At 41.1% G+C, this 21,128-nt stretch overlaps 2 protein-coding genes across 7 annotated transcripts in view; one reads left to right on the top strand and one right to left on the bottom strand.

Annotated features, from left to right (window-relative positions):
• The window catches only part of LOC137258981 (inositol 1,4,5-trisphosphate-gated calcium channel ITPR3-like), a 169,699-nt gene extending 168,181 nt beyond the window's left edge, over nucleotides 1-1,518 (bottom strand). For all 6 annotated transcript variants that reach the window (XM_067796680.1, XM_067796683.1, XM_067796679.1 and 3 more), the window contains exon 1: nucleotides 1,406-1,518. In XM_067796680.1, coding sequence (XP_067652781.1) covers nucleotides 1,406-1,436 — 31 coding nt within the window. In that variant the 5' untranslated portion in view covers nucleotides 1,437-1,518. The remainder of the gene's footprint in view (nucleotides 1-1,405) is intronic.
• A 6,677-nt stretch (nucleotides 1,519-8,195) lies between these two features.
• LOC137259041 (uncharacterized) lies at nucleotides 8,196-13,577 on the top strand. The gene is made up of 3 exons (XM_067796747.1): nucleotides 8,196-8,262; nucleotides 8,610-9,302; nucleotides 13,168-13,577. Exons 1-3 carry the CDS (start codon nucleotides 8,196-8,198, stop codon nucleotides 13,575-13,577), a joined length of 1,170 nt encoding a protein of 389 aa, XP_067652848.1.
• The last annotated feature ends 7,551 nt before the right edge of the window (nucleotides 13,578-21,128 follow it).

Raw genomic sequence — 21,128 nt, 5'->3', positions numbered from 1 at the left:
GCGTTATGTACGAATCTACTGATGAAAGCAGTTTCGCCACCTTTACTTTCTAGTTAAGCATTTTTACTCATGATATCTAGGGAGGGTGCTTACCATTTTATTCAGTGAAGGCCTCGGGGGATTCTGTTAACCACTCAGAAGGCTTAATAATTAGCAGATCGATATCTTTGATTTTGGTGTCAGGGTAAGGTCCGTGTGGGTTGACCCGACTGTAGATTTGTGGAGAGCAAGAAACACCGTTTTTGCCTAAAAATATGAAACTGTGAAATCACTTACGAGTGAATGAATGTTGCTGAACTCAGTATGTCACTTACATTACCGGAACATGGACATTGTCACTTTAGAGAGACAGATGACGTCATAATCACTACAGCGAAAGCGTAGAGATGACTCCCAGTCATTCAGGTCACATATCGAATGACCACGCTCCCATGTTATTCCATGATATGTATGGGATACATGAGATTATAAGGGAAATAACATTCTAAAAATTAATATTCTAAACGTCAGAAGAATATAAATGTTTACTGTTTAATATATCACAGATCCCCATTACTGTAGTTAAGTCGTTCATGAAAGAGAATATTATAGCGAACATACAGCGCACTACTGACATGTCATATGTAGGGACTATCGTATAAGAGAGACACATAACTATGACATAAAGGTAATTTCTTCCAGCATGACACACGACCGTCCTTACAGTCATATAGGGAGATTTTTCACCATACGTAAGATTTATGGTCCATTTTCTGGTGTCCCCTGCCGTGATATCGCTGGAATATTGCTAAAAGCGGCTCAAAACCAAGCTCACTCACTCACTCACTCACTAAAAGATATGGTACAGGAATTACACATAACCGTCATATAGTGATATGTGTCACCACACATAGCGAGATGATACAAGGATGACACATGTCCGCGATACAGCTAGATATTTCACGACACTTAGGAGATGTGGTACAAGGTGGACACCTGGTCGTCATATAGCGAGGGCATTACACCACAGAGAGGGGATGTGCTATAAGGAGGACACATGATCGTTATATAGCGAGGATATCTCGCCACACAGGGAGGGATAACGTCTATGACGGGGATATGCTATAATGAGGACACTTGACACTTTACCATCATATAGCAGGTGATATTACACGGATGACTCATGGCTGTCGTATAGCTAGGGTATGCTACAAAGATGACACATGACTATCCATAGTCTGGGTATGCATCAGTGTTGATAACCATAACCATCACTCATCGGGGATGTCTAACAAATGGGAAATGGTAAAATTTGACGAATGTTAGATGGATGACACATGGTAAAAAAAACCGGGGATGTCCATCAAAGACGACGATGTACGAAATGACACATGAAAAATATAATGCTAAGTGAAAAGGCACTTACTTTTCTTCTTCCTTCTCATCAGCAAGCCCATGGTTGTTGATTGGTATCGTCCTCTGTCTTTGGTGAACTGAGGTAGCTGTGTGAAGTCTAGATCTTCACAGTTCTCACAAACAATTGACGTAATACATCCGTAAGACAAGTTTGTTATGCCTGATGGTTAACAAGCATAGGATAACACAACGCCACGTGCACTGTCGACAATTAACATGCCACACACTGATACGAATCCTTCACATTTTCTGCAACACCTTTGTTCTTTCACAGGAAGATATTCCACGGTGTTCTGCTCAGGTCACAATCCGCTTGTCAATAATTGACAACAGACTGAAAATGGCTAATTCCTGTCTGTCAAGGTGGCTGTCACACAGCCATCACGAAACGTAAACACCATTGTAAAAGACTAAAACGCATAAAATACGTTACCATATCCGTGTTGCAATCAGAACTCCATGGCACCAACAACAGACATTACTCATAAAAAGCATAGAGGGTAACCCAGTACCAACGAAGCTGACTTAATCCTGGTGTTGACGAGTACATTGTTAGCACTACCATCCTCTTGGTATGTGCTCCCGTGTTTCTAGCGCAGATGAACACGCTGTGTCATAGCGTCTCATGTGAAGGATGAAAAGATACGCATTTAAAAAGAACAGTTTTCACACATGCTTACCGCATATGTGAACAGACACATCTGTTTTCTCCGCTTCAGTGATACCCATAATTTACTTTCTGCTCCTGTCCCCGAATGCAACAGAATTCGGAACTTCCGGTTGGTTTGTAAATTCCTCAGCACATAAATTGGTCCATCCGCTGTTCTCCTCAATAAATCCTTGTTTGTTTTTAGGTGTACATCACGCAGAGTGTCGGCCTGTGAAGGAATAATTACGAAACTGATTCAGCGGTAGAGGAGCGTCCGATCTGTGGAGAACTGTTACTTATTTCATTAAAATCTTTCACATACTCGCGCAAACAAACCAATAGACACTGCGATCCATGTGTTCTATAATTGTTGATAAATATTTATGATATGAAAATACACAATTCAAGCTCGTTTCACTGGCGCCGCTTTATTAACGTTAAGAAACAGCTGATCCTAGGAAATCACAAGGATCTCTCCACGGAATCAGGAATATTGTGAACCGTATGCCTTCTGAAAATAGATATCGGTTGAGTAATATGTTGAAGGTATCTGTTTGAAAAAACGCCGAGATAGAAATGTAAAATATACGTTCTGGTAATTGCTAACACAATCAGCCAATTAATAATCTTTGATTGCAAAGCAAATATTGATATACAAGCCTCTTAACCCTACTACGCATGTGGCAGGCGATAGTAATCTGATCGTTTCACTGATAGAGCTGATAAGACGGCGTATCTGCTTAGGATAGCACAAGCATGGATTTTCGCACAATTTAGACATCAGCAGTAATAGGTCTTCAATCAAAATTCTCATTCACTCATGACAGATGTTAAACATTGTACACACACGTCCATCAGAACTGAGAAGGCTTATTCATGTCCTTGAATGAGGACATTGCTTTCTAAAATGTGTCCAAACAACACAGAGGACTACATTTTGAATTTGAATCCAATTTGAATCCAAAATTCCAACCTCAATTTTCAGTGTCTGCGATTGTCATGTACTGCCATGAATCACATTTGGGTTCCCAGTGCAAGGTCGATATGAACAAATTGCTTCCCTACTTACCAGGTGTGGTGCCAAGCACAGTTCAGACAGAAGTGACCTCCAGTGTCGTTGACAGTGGTGATCGCCATTGTTTCCCGTCCTTGCCTTCATTCATTCTGGAAATCAATGTCGACCATGCTGTGAGCGACGTCGCGGCAGCCGTCCCGACCGTCTCCCGGGACACGTGTAGCGCCATGAATAATGCAGGCACTGTGGGTAAATACTGTGAGGGGGATCCCCCTCATCACCACACGTTGCATTCAATGACCGCTGTGTATATGGTGTGTAAAGATGACCGGTTTGTATTGGTCCCGAAACCTTGATATGGGAGGTCAGTAGTCATGATCAGGCACCTGACAAAAATCAATTCGTTCCGGCCTTATTTTTCAAAAAAGTTTTCAAAAAGAGGATTTGCAGCTTTGGTATTTTTTTTAATTCATATTTACTATAAACATGCAAAGTGTATTTTATAATACTGTACATTATGAACAGAATACCCACAGAAGTTTACATATTTGATCCATGGATATCGATCAGTCGTAACAAATCAGCTGATGAGGATTCCGTGGGGTGTACAAGGTGAAAAGCGCCCTCTAGTCAATCGTTCCGGGTTTGATTCATCATTCTGTAGCAACGTGTGATTCCCGCTGACGTGCACCTGTGACATGTCGAATTATTTCTTAACATGTAAAACAACACTCACTCATCTGCTTCATTGTTAGATAGCACGAATAGGATAACCGAATAAATATTTATTTGTTGTCCTGAGCTAAACAGACCTCTTCCCTACCTAATTACCTACCAAATTAACTCATTGTGAAGCGTGACCCTGTTTTACCGTAGCTTGAGGGTTAAACGAAAATATGCATATTAACTATATTATTCAGGAAGTCATTGTGGAGCTATACTGTATTACACGCTTACCCAAACATGCATATACTGAACAATACTACATTCCTCTGGCAACGCTATACATGTATGTATTTACAAAATACCTCAGTATGTGTATGTATTTACAAAATACCTTAGTATATGTATGTATTTACAAAATACCTAAGTAACCCCACCCCGTCAAACCCTTAACCTAGTTCGCTTTCTATCCAGCATTTTAGAATGAATAATTCATCTTGTAAATTTAATTGATTTCTGATATGGACAAAGACAGTTCCAATTCGAATGTTCACAGGAACATTAACCGTTCTTCGTAACTGGTGAAAAACTGTGAAAAAATTTATAAGATTTGAATTGGCAAGGAAAACCTCCTTGCTTAAGTAATTACTTTCCGCAGCTGTATGTAATGGGATTTGATGCACACAAAGGGGAATAACTAAACAAACAGTTTTTTTCAAGGAATTGATTTACAAATGGAATCCTTACAAGGGCCAAGGGCAACGTGCGCCCTCATCGACAATGGTGTAAAATCCTTTTTGTGGCACACTGACATATGTTTCCAATGGGAAGATAAAACACAATTTGTTGACAATGAATATGACGGCAAAGAATGGCGATCCTGGCGCACTTTCTGAAACATTAGGCGGTGTCATTAATTAATACTGGAGTTCAAGACGAACAAGTTTCTGAAAAAATATTTCAAATTTCAGGGATACAATAATGTCAGTTACACCACTGTGTGTAGTCACAGATGTCACATGTACCATGAATGTAGACTTACAATAGATGCGTTGTGATAATGTTATGCAATACGAATCGTATTTCAAACAACCATGAATATATCAAATATATTAATTCACATGTATACATTTCAACCAAATGTAGATACACCAACCTGCAAATTTTGTTTAATGTATTCAGTTTTGGTCATGGTCGGATGAATATTCCGTCTCATGTGTAGGTAATGTATGCAAATTAGATGTATGAATAGATACTGTTATACTCTGGGCGTCTGAAATATGACGTCCTCAGTTCAGTTAACGTATCACTTGTTTTCAGATATGACACAGCAGATGGCTTGTATTGGTATCGGCCCAATGCTTTTATTGCATCAATTTACAATGGGGCAAGTTGAATTACTGTATATACCTTATACAAAATGGTATCGTTGCCGTGGTGTGTTAATATATTTTTATGATATAATTAATTAATTATTTTCCTCAAATACGCAATCAGACAGGCAAAATGAGTTCATGTTTATGCCACGGGAATGCATACCCATAAAAAATTTACACTTACTAGTGTAAATATAATCACATATTTCAGGCAGCCCTTCTCAAGTAGATTTTGCAAAATAATCCATATTGTTTTAAGGCATTGGTTATATATGAACGGATGTATTGCACAACAAATCCCTAACGTTCAAAAATGTATTGCCATACGTTCAGTGAATGATGAAAGTCGGTGAATATGGCGAATAGCTATTTACATGCATGATATTTGCACAGGCTTTTCAGTAATGTGATTCATGACCCTCGTGTTATTAAGATGCATAAGGTTTACCGTTAGTTCCCCCAAGTTAGTGGATAAACAAAATTTTCGATGTAACAATATATACATGCATAACATATAGTGCGTGTTTTGAGTGAATCTAAACTTTTGATGAGTAGTATACATATCGATAAAAAAGACAATGGATTAAAACAACAATGGCAAAAGAACATAAGCTATACAATAACGAGGCCAGATGGCCAGTGAGACAAACTAGACAATATGTGTATTAGATTATAATCATATGAGAGTACCATACATATGAAAGAATTAGTGAGAAAAAATAATATTTGTGTATTAATACGGAAAATTGGTTATCTGGGCGAACAGAGGATGTTGTAGTCTATATGCATAAAACATTCTGCCTCATTCGTTACATAAAGCTTGTTAGGTTCATAAATAGACAGGAGATGCATCACCTGGCCATCATAGGCTGAATGTAGTTTAACAAAGCACTCAACATAATTCAAGCTATGTAGCGGTTTGTAAATAACTGAATCTGGCCCCTTTGAACAACATGCTGTACTATTATATAACACACTCGTTCACATTCACTTATATATCTATCACAGCTGTTATGTTTTCATTTTTGGTTTGTCGTTCTGCTCTGACATGGTCTAGATGACACACCAAAAAAGTCTTCAGAGATCAAAGTACAGTATTAAATTAATTCTACAACGAGAACGAAGGTACACGCACACACAAACACACACACACACACAAACATACAAGCACACACACAGAGGACACACACGAATACGTACCCAGGGGAACGCTGACACACATACATACATACACACACACGCATACGTACATGCATACATTCATACATACATACATACATACATACATACATACATACATACATACATACATACATACATACATACATACATACATGCATGCATGCATGCATGCATGCATACATGCATGCATACATGCATGCATGCATGCATACATACATACATACATACTGATACATATTTCATCAACAGCGGGTGATATTTTTAAATCTCGAGTAGTTAGTCCAATGAGAAAACTAAACAGACATAAAACTATGTTTCATTGATTTTATTGATTCAGGTAAGCAAAGCCAGGGAGTAGCTTATCAAAACTCTCTTAGCGCTAAGATTGTCATACGTACCATACATTAACATTAACTGACGACTATCTTATCAGAGCTTCTAATAATTCGTAATGATACATCGCTATTGTTCAACACTGGGTTTGAAAACACACACACACACACACACACACACACACACACACACACACATTACTTGCATTTGAACTGTTTGATCTAAAGTAATCAATTTAAATCAAAATGGTTTGTACTTAATTCCCAGATGTTTAAGTATCAAATGCGCCCGATGTAATTTATGTCCGGTATTCGTTGTCATATCTGTCGTGATGTTTGGTTGGTGCCAGTTGAGCACGGACTATACATTAGAAGGAATATTACTAACCGCCTACGTCTGTTGTGATTGTACACCAGCAGTATTGATTACAATATCACAGACATGTTACTCGTACAGTAAAGCACACGAATGAGTGAGTGAGTGCATCAAAATGTAAAGTTACATCACAAGTATTGTAGCTAAATTATGACTGTGAAAATTACATTTATAAGTAAACTTAATATAAGTATCTGTCACCGAAGGAGACAAAAATAGCTAGGATACTATCACAGATGAACATTTTAAGTAATCATGTAATTTTTAACAAAAAGATATCGCCACTGAGAACGATATAAAAGTGGACTATAGGTTACCAGTCACGGAGTGATCATGAATGATGCATGATTTTAAGTCACATGGGCATATTTCAGCCACATCGTGACTAAATTCTATAGTAATTAATTAGTAAAAGTAAGGAATATGAAGGTCAGTTGTAAGGACATAAATTATATGAGTGTCTCATGAAAACTTCAAACGTTACGGACGTTATAAAATAACTTAATCATAAGAAGATAATTCATTCTGAACACTCGCAACCTGATCTAAAACCGCAACGAGAGTTTTAGACTGAACACATACAAGTACGTTATTTATACTATTCTGTCTGGAACACACTCAGGCTAGACAGTGGACCAGAGTTGTTACCCTAGAACACATACCAGGCGGATTTGAACACATCTGTGACCACACACCCAGGCTCTACTGACTGAACCAGAGTTCTTAGCCTAGAACACATTTCATAATATCGGGATTTGTTGATTGGGCAATATTTTATTGAAGCCAAGAAATGGCTATATTGGCCCGGAAAAGTTGGTAACTAACTTATAACTAAATAAGGTCAATAGCTTGAACGTTTCACAAAGGTTGGTTTGACTAAGTACAGACAGTAGCTAGAATGAAACAGAACAGTTGCTTTGGAGACAATGGATAGCTCCACTTGCTCCCCTAGGTCGAGACACAGATCTCATCCTGCTGATCCAGCTTATTGCCTGCCTCATCACCGTAAGTTGTCCAGAGAGGTGGCAATCTCTTGATATTCTGACAGCTCGATGGCATTAATAAGTTCTCTCAGTAAGTCGCGCCTGCCATACCGAAGCTTCCCCGAGTTGTGCCATTTGTCAGTATTAGCGAGCGCGACCCGTTCCCTCGTGGGCCCACTTGGCAAGTCAGAATCAAGTAACCTTTTGTCCGGAAACAAGTATTCATGATGTGGGAACATTGCGCAGTTATGAAGTCAACCCTGCATACTGTATTTCTGATGAGTCTAATGGGTATGTATTTGTGGGTCAATATTAGCACATTAGTATCTATAATTGAGTATTAGTGTAACTTTTGTCCAGTAGATGACTCGCTTAGTCGTAATACAGACATAGCAGATTTATATATTTCTTATATGTACAAGAAACGATTTGGTTTAAAGGACTGTTTCAAAATATTTTAAAGAACTTAAAATTGGCACTGATATTACTGTCTGTAAGTCTGAAAGAGAACTCAATCATTTCATTAGGATGCATCTAGGACTTGAAAGCTTTCAGTTTGGAAACTGTTATACAAGCAATGATTAGCTGGTGACATGTATACTTGAACATTGCACCTGCTTTTCCTTTGTCCCACACAGGCGGTGGACCCGTCACCGGCCGTCCGACTCCTACCTATGTATGGCCCCTGGGGAACACTACCCTCAACACGGAAGTGATGGCGCGACTTGATGCCGCTATTCCCGATGACGGCCAGTGTTTCCGCTTCCGACAAGGCTACCCAGAACTTCCGTATGATGCCATAACACTGACGGGCGACAAGGAATCCCATATCGACATCTCGTTAGATGGCAACCTCATCTTCAAAGACATAACCATATCCTTCCTCGCCTACCCAGAAGGGCCCCCAGAAGGCACGCTTATCAACTACCTGTACAAGACGGGTAACATAATAAAGGTGTCCATGCTCGAGAACTACCTCTTCATCTCATTCTGGGACGAGTATGGTGTCGATGTGGGAAGCACGGCTCTTCCTGATGTCCTCATAGCAGACACGTGGTGTCATATCGTCATCACCAGGGAGTTCCTGACTGGACGGATAAAGGTCTTCAACAATGGGAAACTACTAGAGAACCTTGACGATGACTTCCCCAACGAGATCCAGCTGCCATCAGAAGGGGCTCTACGTCTGGGGAAATCTTTAGATGAACCAGAGGACCCTTTCATTGGTAGAATCTCCTGCTTCCAATTGTACAGTTCAGCTGTTTCACCAGAGGAGGCGGGGAAGACAAAGGAAAACTGTTTCCCGAATGCATGGAAACATACACCCCAAGGTAGGGTTACACAGCAGTTATTGTCGGTCTCTGTTACGGAAAGGTATGGCTGTATATCCATTATAACATTGACAAACCACCTGGAAAGTGGAGATCTTTGATTACGAAAGGCATTGATTTTTCGAAGGTCCTTAAGAGAAATTCAACTGTCTGTTCAGAACAACCGAATTTCAGTCCAGGTCTAGACATACAGGTATGTTTCTGAATACTCGGGTTGTTATGGGTTTCTTCATGATTTTGCACCTATTGAGAAGTCAGGTAGACAAAATGGTGTTTAAGTAATTAAGATTGCTTCACCTGACAAAGCGTCCAAGGCCTTATCGACGCTTAATGGGCGTTGATTGGTGATAGTAATGTTTTCACTACTGTTTTGAGCTCGTGTAAATCCCCATTCTAAGGAGTTTTCACGTTCAAATATATGACTCACTACTATTTTCACTACATTTGGTACATGAAACGACATCCAGAGTACGTACCTTTTCGACCGTGACTGGATTACAAAGAGATTGGATTGTGTGACTTTTATTTTGTTTGTTGTTTAACGTCGAAAACAGCAATGTCAGATGGCAGATTTTTGTATATAACTGTATCCAGACTAGACAGTCCAGTCCATCATATATGGAAATTCGCTTCGTTTCTAACAGGAACCTTTATGTTGAACTTGTTGGTTACTGATATAGTTGTATTTAGTAGGACACACTTGTATGTCTAGACCTGGCCTCGACAAGGCTAAGGATTACCTGGTTAGTCAGTCTCAAAGAGTAACAGAAGTGCAATAAAGGACGTTATGATGCCCTACAGCATTATCAGACAGTTATCTTGATGACAATGCTCTGTCCCTCATAAAAACACACAAAGGTTGATATCGCATTCAATGAAGATATGTGGCATTGCTAAATGTCATGCAGATTACATACATTTCAAACTGGGATCAAAACGTATGACGGAAATCTATTTCGAGTATTAGAATGCAGTCATTACCGCTATCGAAAGTGAATATTTAAACCCAGATTGGTGGACTCTTTTGAGAGGTAATATTTGACGACTATTTTATGCATGGACTGGAGACAAATCATATCACGGTTCTCTATAGGAATAATTTACTTTCGAATTTCTTAATACCATAAGACGAAAAGGTTTGATGGTTGTCGTAGCCATGGAATCAATACTAGTCTGATTCTGGAGAGATAAATGTAAACAGTAACTGAAAAACTAAATCGATATGTACTCCAACTAGATAATTCAATGTAATTGTGAGCAATGTCTGTGTCACAGCTGGTGTAAGTGTTGGTCATTATACTGCTGAATGAACCCTATAACGAGGGACTGAAAAACATCATGTACACAATAGGAAATCCGGCACATTCAGCCCCATCTCTGATCCGCATTCCTTGACTCATCTTGCGAGCCAGACTCAAGTCCAAGTAAATGTAAAGTTGATTATTTTCTTTCGTCCTGGAAAACTTATAATTTCGAAGACAACAATAGCTCCGACTCCATGATGATTTCCATGACAACCACAGCGGTATAAATGTCAGGTATATCACAATAATGTAAAACTCGTTACCTTTTATGAAACAATCCAATATTGCTGCCAGTGAGGTATATATTAATATGCGTCAATACTGAAACTCTCTCGGATCGGGCAAACAGAATATTGCTAATATTCGCTGATGTTTATTGATATTAAACTGATAATTCTGATGATACATTAAACGTGACTTGGGATCCGATTGTGTTGGCGATATTGCTGAAGAAGAATGTGCAGATTTACTCAGGCGCCGCAACTCTCTTGGCTCAGTTTAGTCATTTACGGTTGCTGGTTCCGTTTATTACTAGTTCGAACCCTTGACTGTCTCCTGTTGTAGTCCTTTATTCGTCAGCATCATACTCATGATCGCATATTTCACCCAAGCTGTTGGACTTCACTCATACATAAAGCGACAGTCCCTGAAACATTACTGAGTGAAATTCTACAACACTCAAACAGAATGGTACCAAGATTGAACATTGTACAAAACGACACATTACTGTGAAAAGTTTTTTCTTCTGAAAAAAGGTTTGTCCATTTTGCATAGGTGACAAAATGTTGCATATGCTACTGGTTTGTCACACAAAGCCCCATTTTTTCAATTCATGCACCTATTGTGTGCATAAGCCCATGCGACATCGTATAAAAAGTAGCTGCTACCATGACGCAATTCCTGTATCGTACAGATCAGTCTTGTTAATCATTAACCCACCCGGGTGGACAGTAAGGCGGGTATACCGGGTGGACAGTAAGGCGGGTATACCGGGTGGACAGTTAGGCGGGTATACCGGGTAGACAGTAAGGCGGGTATACCGGGTGGATAGTAAGGCGGGCATACCGGGTGGACAGTAAGGCGGGCATACCGGGTGGTTTATCCAAACTCTTTAACATCCGCGTTAGAAACTTGCTGATTATTATCATTATATAAGTGTTTATGTAACACTGTAGCCCATCGCATCTATACACATGCTCAAAGCACTTGATCAGCTATCCGTTCTTTTCTTTTTCAGACTTATTGAGTTTATACTGATATCGTATTATTTCCCTATTTATAATCAATGCAAAAAATAAATATAAAAAAAATAAAAATAAAATAACACCCTTCAAAACATTGTAATTCTATCGCTTTACAAATACTCACCCATTCCTGTTAACATAAGCAATGGTCATCTGCGGTACCTCAGCTTGATTGCAAACTTACGTTCCTATGACGTACCATGATTGTATCCCTGTGGGTTCTGGGGTATCCCAGTAGTTTAAGTCAGAGCAGCGGAGGTTTTGGGTTCGATGTCCATATGACTGCATTGCGTGAAGCCAATTGCTAATGTTCCCCGCCGACATATTCATAAGTACTGACATATGCGGCGCAAAACAATACTCACTGTCTCAGTCCTTGTCGGTTCGAATCCCAGATTCCTTGGTTTACCAGCACAACATCTAATCCCGTAGGTTTGTCCCATTTCACATAGATCTTCCACATCTAGATGACACACCCTAACGCTACTGAACTTTTGTTCACGGTGGACTAGCAACTGAGTCGCTAACCCCGTTAGGGGCGAGCTGTGGCTGTGTGGAACACGATCATATGAATCTGCACGAGTGTATTAGCTGAGAAATAACATCTGTGTATAATAAAAACATTTCCGGTGGCCATGAAACCTGCTTTCTGTCATTCGTCAGAAATGTGGATATATTTTTCCGAGTGGGATGGGATAATTTAATCAAGAATGTAGTACACACTGTCCATAAAACATACCAAATATGCGATCGAAATCATTTAGGGAAGAGCTTCAACAGAGTTCTTCACAACTAAATAATAATAAATGATAACTTATTAATCATGAAAGAACCACTGTCCTCATGACATGCATCTGCGCTGATCACATAATGTGGCTGCGGAGGGGTAGCCTAGTGGTTAAAGTCTCCGGTCGTTACGCTAGACTTGGGTTCGATTCCCAAAATTGGTCCAATGTGCGAAGCTGGTGTCCCACGCCGTGATGTTTCTGATAAGAATGTTCAAAGCAATGAAAAACCATACTCCCTGACACAATGTGATTGTGGAACAGAAGACTGTACCCGTACAATACATATCTGTCTGACAATTAATCTTTTCATCGAAAGTAAGTCTAACAGGTACATAGACTCTTTGACAGCATTCATGAAACGAACGTACTTTCTTTACAAAGCACGCAGTCACGGTCGTTCAAGATGGTCAAGCCGTTAATTTCAGAGAACTGAGAAAACAATCAAAGGGCAGCATTCATAATCAAGTGAGGATTACTTTAAGCCGATTTCATGGATAAGTTATTTAACGAGCTAATGATTTTGTTTCAGTCTTCATGGAAAGACGTTTTGTAGATGGTGAAGTGAGACAGTGTGTCAGCGATGGAAGCAAGAAGGCTAGTCCTAGCTGTGACGTCATCACTATGCATTGTCTGGCCGGAGGTAAGGCCTGGAACAGCGTCATGGCGACCAACAACTGGGCTAGTAGCAGTTTGGATACGGCGTACTTTAGTGTGGTCTCACGTGACAGTGTCCCCGAGCCTCAGAATGAACATCTTCTCGGCACTGTAAGCACAAAGAACCGCCACGTGTGTTCTCGACTTTGCATGCGCGTTTTAGGATGTAAGTCTTTTGCTGTTGGTGGCTATAACTCCACACAGAAATCATGCATACTAATTGACAGACAGCTTGAGTCGACGGTAGCCAGGCCTGGCTGGAAGTATTACGTCATGAAGAATTAGCAGGATTCTGTATTATGGCGTTCACGGATCACGTGTTTTGTAGTTTGATAGGCCTCGATCGCCCATATCTTATCTGAATTTAGCCTCTGAAGTCACAAAAGGTGGACAGTGGACCTGTTTGAAGCAGTGTGACAATGTATAAGTCGTTATTCAATAGTCGCGCAATAACACAGTGATATTTGTACCCGATATCCCGATCTCTCGTGGGCAAGACTCAACTGTTTCGTGACTTCTGGATGGAGGTTCCAATAACAATCTGTTGCAGCTGATGTAATAATCCATGTTATCAGCTGCATCTGATGTAACAATCTATGTTTTCGTCATATCATCATGTTTAGATAGATACATTAGTATCTCTGCACACGTTTGCCCAGTGTTATACTCTATAACCTCAGTAACCAAATGATATTCCCGTAGATGTGTGCCGCTTTTTGATCTTCTGCATACACTGTTCGTTCCTCTCTCTGTGACTCACCCCCAAACCCCCATCCCCTCCTCCCAACCCAACCCCACCCCCGAACACACACACAATGTTTTTCTGTCTGTCCATCCCTCCTCTGTTCTTTCCTCTGTCTCTCACTATGTTTTGCCATTATTATCTGAACAACAACATATGCATCCGCACACACCCTGCTCTCTCTCCATTTCTCTCCTTTCTCACTCTCATACACCGCTCGTTCTCCCCGCAGAAGTTATCAATTCATGAGCACACAAATCAACCCAAACGTGGCGATCAGCTACAAAGAAACACTGATGATTCGGTAGTTTATGCAGAAAGATTCCAATGCAGCTTGAAGGCTACAGATAGTAGAATAAGGGTCTTATAATTGACAAGCGGCGCCTGTTACGCAACTGAGCACCATAGATACACTTTACATAATGCCTGAGTGCAATCGCCTGTACTGTATTAGCAATGGTGATCTGAGGAAGGAACAGGGGCTCTGGGCAACGCTGCACTTGTTTTGTCACGAATGTAAATGTCCCTAAAGACGCCGTTAGATTCATCTCAGTATCGACTCCATTTGGATCCTCTCTCTAGTACATGTAGCATAAAAATAATATTTTTGCCTCACTGAGTTTTGTCGCTTCAGTATGTTAAGATTTTAACAAAATAAGACGTAATGTGATGCAGACAACCTATGGGATGAGTTACTTTCAACAATACACGCTTCATTGCCTTTAATTACTCGTCGTGTTTTTTTTCAAATTGATTGAGAGACGAATCAAGTATCCTTAACGGCAATATGCATTTTGAGAGGAGAAAACACCAAAAGGAAGCTTCATCTGTAGTGTCACGCATGCAGCTAAACCGTTGCGTTCCTAGTACAAATTTCCCAGGGGTACTAAAATGTAGATGGACGCCTTTCATTCCAAATGCACGGGACCGATTTGTTCGGGTACGGGTTTCACTCAGAGACAGCTGGTTTCATATTTGGTTATGAAGTGTGACTCTTGATCACGCTGTTGCTCCCTGTGAAAGGTTAGAACATTCAAAAGAACTTTGAATTTTTTTGTTCTAAATCCGCAAAACACATTTTAAAATGTGACACAAAGTCTCAAAAGCTTGATGCAATTCAATCTATTGACGTTTATATTGGTATTTATTCATTAATGGCTGCTTACGAGTCTGATTAGGAGATACTTGTTATGTAACGTTGCACTTCTTATGTATATGAAAGCGGCTGTATGTAGAACGGGCATCTTGTCTAAAGATTCCTTCCGGAACAAACTGAATGAACTGTTTGAGACAAACTGGAGACGGCCTCTACTCCGTCCCTATTTGAGTCTCATATTTAGGAAACACGTGAAAGTAATCTTACTTACATGATGGTTAAGAGCTCGTCTTGTTGTAAATGTTATCAAATGATATGCATAATGTCCACAAACGATATTCATGTTAAGCTCGAATAGACAATAGAGCTGAACATAGGGTTTCGAGAGGTTCAAGTGACTATTGATACAACCGGGTTCGATGCCCACTCTTGGGAACAATCAACCAATTTCTGTTCCCATGGTATTATTTGCGAGGCCTTGACAAGTGACGAACCCCCTACAGCTGGGTCTCCTTTATGCAATGTTTGTGGATGCAAAGTGATCTTATCAAAAGCGTCACCAATACTTGGGGGTGTACGCTGTTACCATTGGTCTGTATACATACCCTCTTGGAGCTCTCATAGACTATAGTATATTGTTTCTGTAAGAATATATCCACCAAGAAAAGATTACGTGATGAAAAGTAATCGTCTGTGCGTGAGTGGATTCATTGCCAGTATTTTGCTTAATGTCGGTTATTACAGAAACAAAATAGATTTATCAGTCGCAGCGATGTCGACAGATTTTCCTGACACAACTAAGGGACATAAATGTGCATAATGTAACACAACATATGTGACCCATAGCTCTACAATCTAGTCTGGATGGTGATCAATACGCTGCGCTATTGAACCATACGATGACAGCCATCATCACACCGAACAAAAACATGGACATGCTCTGTTGGTATCAACCTGACACACACCTATAATGAAACAATACAATACGTCTGTTGACAGCCGAGCTGACAGTAATATTACACATACCTATGGCATCAACCCAGGTAGTGAAGACAAAGGGAAGGAGATTAATAATCAATTTAATATATTTATAAAGTTCTACGAGAAGCCTTGTACGAATCACCTAAGAGTTGTAACATTCGGGTACTGGAAGGATGAGTCAGTGTCTTGTGTGGTTCTCAGCGTGGTGAAAGGGACATAACTCGTGTTAATAAAAGCGTGTTAACAAAACTACTCAATATTTATCGGAAATCTTATCCAAATGTGGCCTACTTTCTATTATTTGAAAGAGAAAGCGTTTTGAGTCACCGTCAGACACAAGATGCTAACGATCAAATACTGCATGGTGACACACGTGCAGGATTGCAAGTGTTCACTTGGAGAACTGAATTGAACAACATTTGTGTCTGGTCCATAAGATTTAGAAAGAAAACTACATTCATGCTACCAGAGAGAAATACTGAGGTCAGTATATAAAGCTTTGCAACTATCAAACCATCAACATTTGAAACGTCGACAGTCGTATTGATGGTCCAACATGTCAAAAACAAGGACTTGCCTTGGGAATATCAGTAATGAGTCGGAATCATAAATAGCCTGTACCAATTACGGGCGGTGAGGTTGTCTAGTGGTTGCCGCGTCCGCTCGTCATGCCGACGACCGGGGTTCGATTCCCTGCATGGGTAAAATGTGAGAAGTCTAGTGTCACCCGCCATGATTTGCTGGAATATTGCTAAAACAGAGGAATCTAAAACACCCTCACTTTTACCAAACATGTTTCAAAGCAATACTGAGATCACTGAATAAGGCTATGACATTATATTTGAAAACGTTAGGACATCAACGTCAACAAGCCATATGTTGATGGTCCAATTTCAACTGTCCCCCTTCCCTGGCACATGCATTAATAAACGTTGGGAATGCATGTGCGAAATACACAGAGAACGCATTTCACGTGGGAGTGACTTGAATACTGTTCGTACAGGTGAGCATACACAGGTCTTGGGTGTGTCTTAAGCAGGAGTCAAAATAAAAGTATTTCAACCAACCAACTAACGATAGACCGATAGACCTCTTATACTGAGATCGGAAAACACACACATTTTTACTACAATAAATTCAGACCAAAATATCCTCTATAAAACAGAGTGTGTGAGTGAAAAAATATTCACAGTCACTGCGGCAATATTTCAGCCGTATCGTGACTTCAAATAGTTGTAAATTCTTGATAAACTAATTCTAAAAACGAGATACTTGGACTTAACAAAAAAGCATAGACTTTCCTGTTACATACACAAAGATTTGGATCACACATCAGGACACCACTTAGACGCAGAAATTATAAAAACAATACTGTATTATTATCGGCTTCTAAGAAACGAATGTTCATCTTTTCAAAAAAAGCAAGACTTGAATTAAAATGTTTTTGGATAAATGACAACAATGGGTTCAAATGATCTCTCAGTCTTTATTATTTCCTGAATCATTACATACACTAGTCATTAGGAAATATGGTTCCTTTTGAAACCGCTTTACACATACCCACGACATGTGACCCTAAGTGCAAAGGTGAATGCAGGAGAAGTATAGTTAATGCATTGGTATCTGCACACACAACCACTCATTTTTGCATTGGTTCGCTTTTATATCTACAGCTGACATCAGGTGTAGAATGAACATCCCAGGTAAACATACTCAGGTAAACATCCCTTACACATCATATACCATATAGCGTATCTCTACATGTACACGCACGCACACACACACACACACACACACACACACACACACACACACACACACACACACACACACACACACACACACACTCACTTACTCACTCACTCACTCACTCACACAGAGACACGCACGCACACACACACACACACACACACACACTCACTTACTCACTCACTCACTCACTCACACAGAGACACGCACGCACATGCATGCACTCACCACGCACAGACTGGGTCGCAACTGGGTTGACGAGTCCCTTTACAGTCAGTGTGTCTATCCAGTAGCTCCTCTGTGACTCCTCCACTTCATGCTGACCGCGTCAACTCCTCTGTGACTCCTCCACTTTAGACTGTCCTCGTTAGCACCTCTGTGACTCCTCTACTCCAGGATGACCCCGTTAGCTCCTACGTAACTCATTCTCTGTGACCCCTTTAGCTCCTCTGTGACTGCTCCTTTCAAGTCTGCCCCACATAGGTCCTCTGTGACTCCTCCTTTCAAGTCTGTCCCCGTTAGGTCCCCTGTGACTCCTCTACTCCAGTATGACCCCGTTAGCACCTCTGTGACTCCGCTACTCAAAGAGGACCCCGTTAGCTCCTATGTAACTCATTCTCTGTGACCCTGTTAGCTCCTCCGTGACTCCTCCTTTCAAGTCTGTCCCCGTTAGCTCCTCCGTGATTCCTCATTTCAAGTCTGCCCCCGTTAGCTCCTCCGTGACTCATTTCAAGTCTGCCCTCGTTAGGTCCTCCGTGGCTCCTCCTCTCAAGTCTGCCCCCGTTAGGTCCTCTGTGACTCCTCCTTTTTAAGTCTGCCCCCGTTAGCTCCTCCGTAACTCCTCATTTCAAGTCTGCCCCCGTTAGGTCCTCCGTGACTCCTCCTTTCAAGTCTGCCCCCGTTAGCTCCTCTGTGACTGCTCCTTTCAAGTCTGCCCCCGTTAGCTCCTCCGTGACTCCTCGTTTCAAGTCTGTCCCCGTTAGGTTCTCTGTGACTCCTTTCAAGTCTGCCCTCGTTAGCTCCTCCGTGGCTCCTCCTCTCAAGTCTGCCCCCGTTAGCTCCTCCGTGACTCCTCATTTCAAGTCTGCCCCCGTTAGGTCCTCTGTGACTTCTTTCAAGTCTGCCCTCGTTAGCTCCTCCGTGACTCCTGCTTTCAAGTCTGCCCCTGTTAGGTCCTCAGTGATTCCTCCTTTCAAGTCTGCCCCCGTCGGGTCCTCTGTGACTTCTTTTCAGGGATCAGTGTGGTCGGCTGGAGGAACAACTAAATAAATACTAATTAATAATAATAATAATTAATTAATCACTTATATAGCGCCTAGTATCCATCTGACTAGTTGCTCACTGGACGGTGTAATCAGAATCTGATCATTATCGACTGCAACGACTTTTACCCCTGGTGTGCTGTTAGTGTTGCTTCTAACTTAGCCTCGGGATTGGAAACGGTTGCGGCCACTTTGAAAAAGGATCCACTGCGGAGCGCTTCCATTTGAATTAGGTCTCCGCTGCATGTCGTTTTGCTATCTAGTGCTGGGATATCTTTTCACTACATCTGCATATGATGTATTTGTGCTTCCTTTTACTTTTATGAATAGACTTCCCTCACTACGTTTTGATGGAAAGTTTCCGTGCTACAGAATGTTGTTCTGAAGTCGTTTTGAGGATATTTCTTTATCGCACTTGCACGTCATCATCCATTGTTCAGATGTTCCTGCGCGCATTCTGAGCTAAATACAAAATTCAAATATGTATAAAAAAAGTATTGATATATTGCAAGAAGCAATTGATTAAAAAATACATTATTTAACGTTTTTGAATCCATCATATGAGGACCGAAATCGTGCCTCAAATTTAATGACTGATCGCATAAATATTGTTGGCAGAAATCTTCGCAGACAGATACTTTGCGCGCCAACGTATGCCTGTTTAATCTCAGATATGATACACACCTCCATACTCTAAATCAAAACAAGTACTCTAAGTAGATGCAGTCTATTAAGGACTGGTCACAGATGGCCCATGTACAAATTGTTACGGTTAACAAATCACCTCTGAACCAGAAACACATAACACAGACGTGTCTAAAATATTCAATAATATACTAGCCACATAAAGAAACTGTGCATTGTCAAAATATTATCCCAGTTGATAGATACGACAACAATGTCAAAGGTACATAGAAACGTGGATGGAAGGATCACGAGACCATAACAAATCAGGAAAATTTCAATTGAAAAGTCAATTACAATGCCGTCACAAGCGGGACAGGGGTCCAACGATCATGTCACAAGCTCAATAACGGGTATGTCCACCATCGGCCTTCAGAACAGCAGTGCATCGACGACGCATATAGCCTATCAAACGTGCAAGGAACGCTTGTGGGATGCCACGTTCTCAAGTTCTGTTGCAAGGTCAAGGACGTTGTCTGGTCGATGAGGAAGACGGCGTAGACGTCGATCCATCTCGTCCAAAATATGCTCTATCGGAGAGAGATCCGGTGAATTTGTCAGGACAAGGAAGTAAGTCAACGTTATGATGTTGCGAGAAATCCATAGCAACTCTTGCCATATGAGGGCGGGCATTGTCCTTGAGGAATGTTAACCCAGGGCTATGGCATTGCAGAAAAGGGATTGCCACGGGTCGAAGAATCTGATCCCTGTGGCCCACACTAGTATCACAAAAAGAGTTCTTTGGCGTGCTGTTATTCCACCCCAAATCATCACGGAAGCACCACCAAAACGATTCCTTTCCAAGACACAGGCCTGTGCATAACCTTCTCTCACGCGTCGATATTCACGTTGACGTCCATCACTATGGGAACTTGGGAAATTCAAAACCTGGACTCACTGTGAAAACAACATTTCTCCACCAAACAAGGGTCTGTGGGCATGGTTTCGGCACTACATTCGAGCTTGTCGATGACGTTGTATCAGGAGAAGGTCGTATGGCGGGACGTCGTGGTCTGATCCTGTGATGGCGTAAGCGTTCTCGAACTGTGTTGGGGTGAATACGGCAAAGTCCTGGGATGGTCCGGGAAGTCATCACTGCAGTGTGAAACCTGTGGCGAAGATGGGTCGCCCTTATCCATCTGTCCTGTCTTGACGTTGTTACACGTGGACGTCCAGAACGTGGCTGATCGATGACGTCATTTGTGTTTTGGTAGCGTCTCACCAGTGCAGAAATGGTGTTCCGGTGGCAGTGGAGATGTGCAGCCCCTTGTCGTTAAGGCATTCCCCCACGGACCACCTAACGTTGTACAGACGATAGCCTT

This window comes from Haliotis asinina, chromosome 12, assembly GCF_037392515.1.
Source record: "Haliotis asinina isolate JCU_RB_2024 chromosome 12, JCU_Hal_asi_v2, whole genome shotgun sequence".
Classification (NCBI taxonomy): Eukaryota; Metazoa; Mollusca; class Gastropoda; order Lepetellida; family Haliotidae; genus Haliotis; species Haliotis asinina.
The sequence above is the reverse complement of the archived record's forward strand: the minus strand, read 5'-3'. Positions and strand labels throughout refer to the sequence as shown.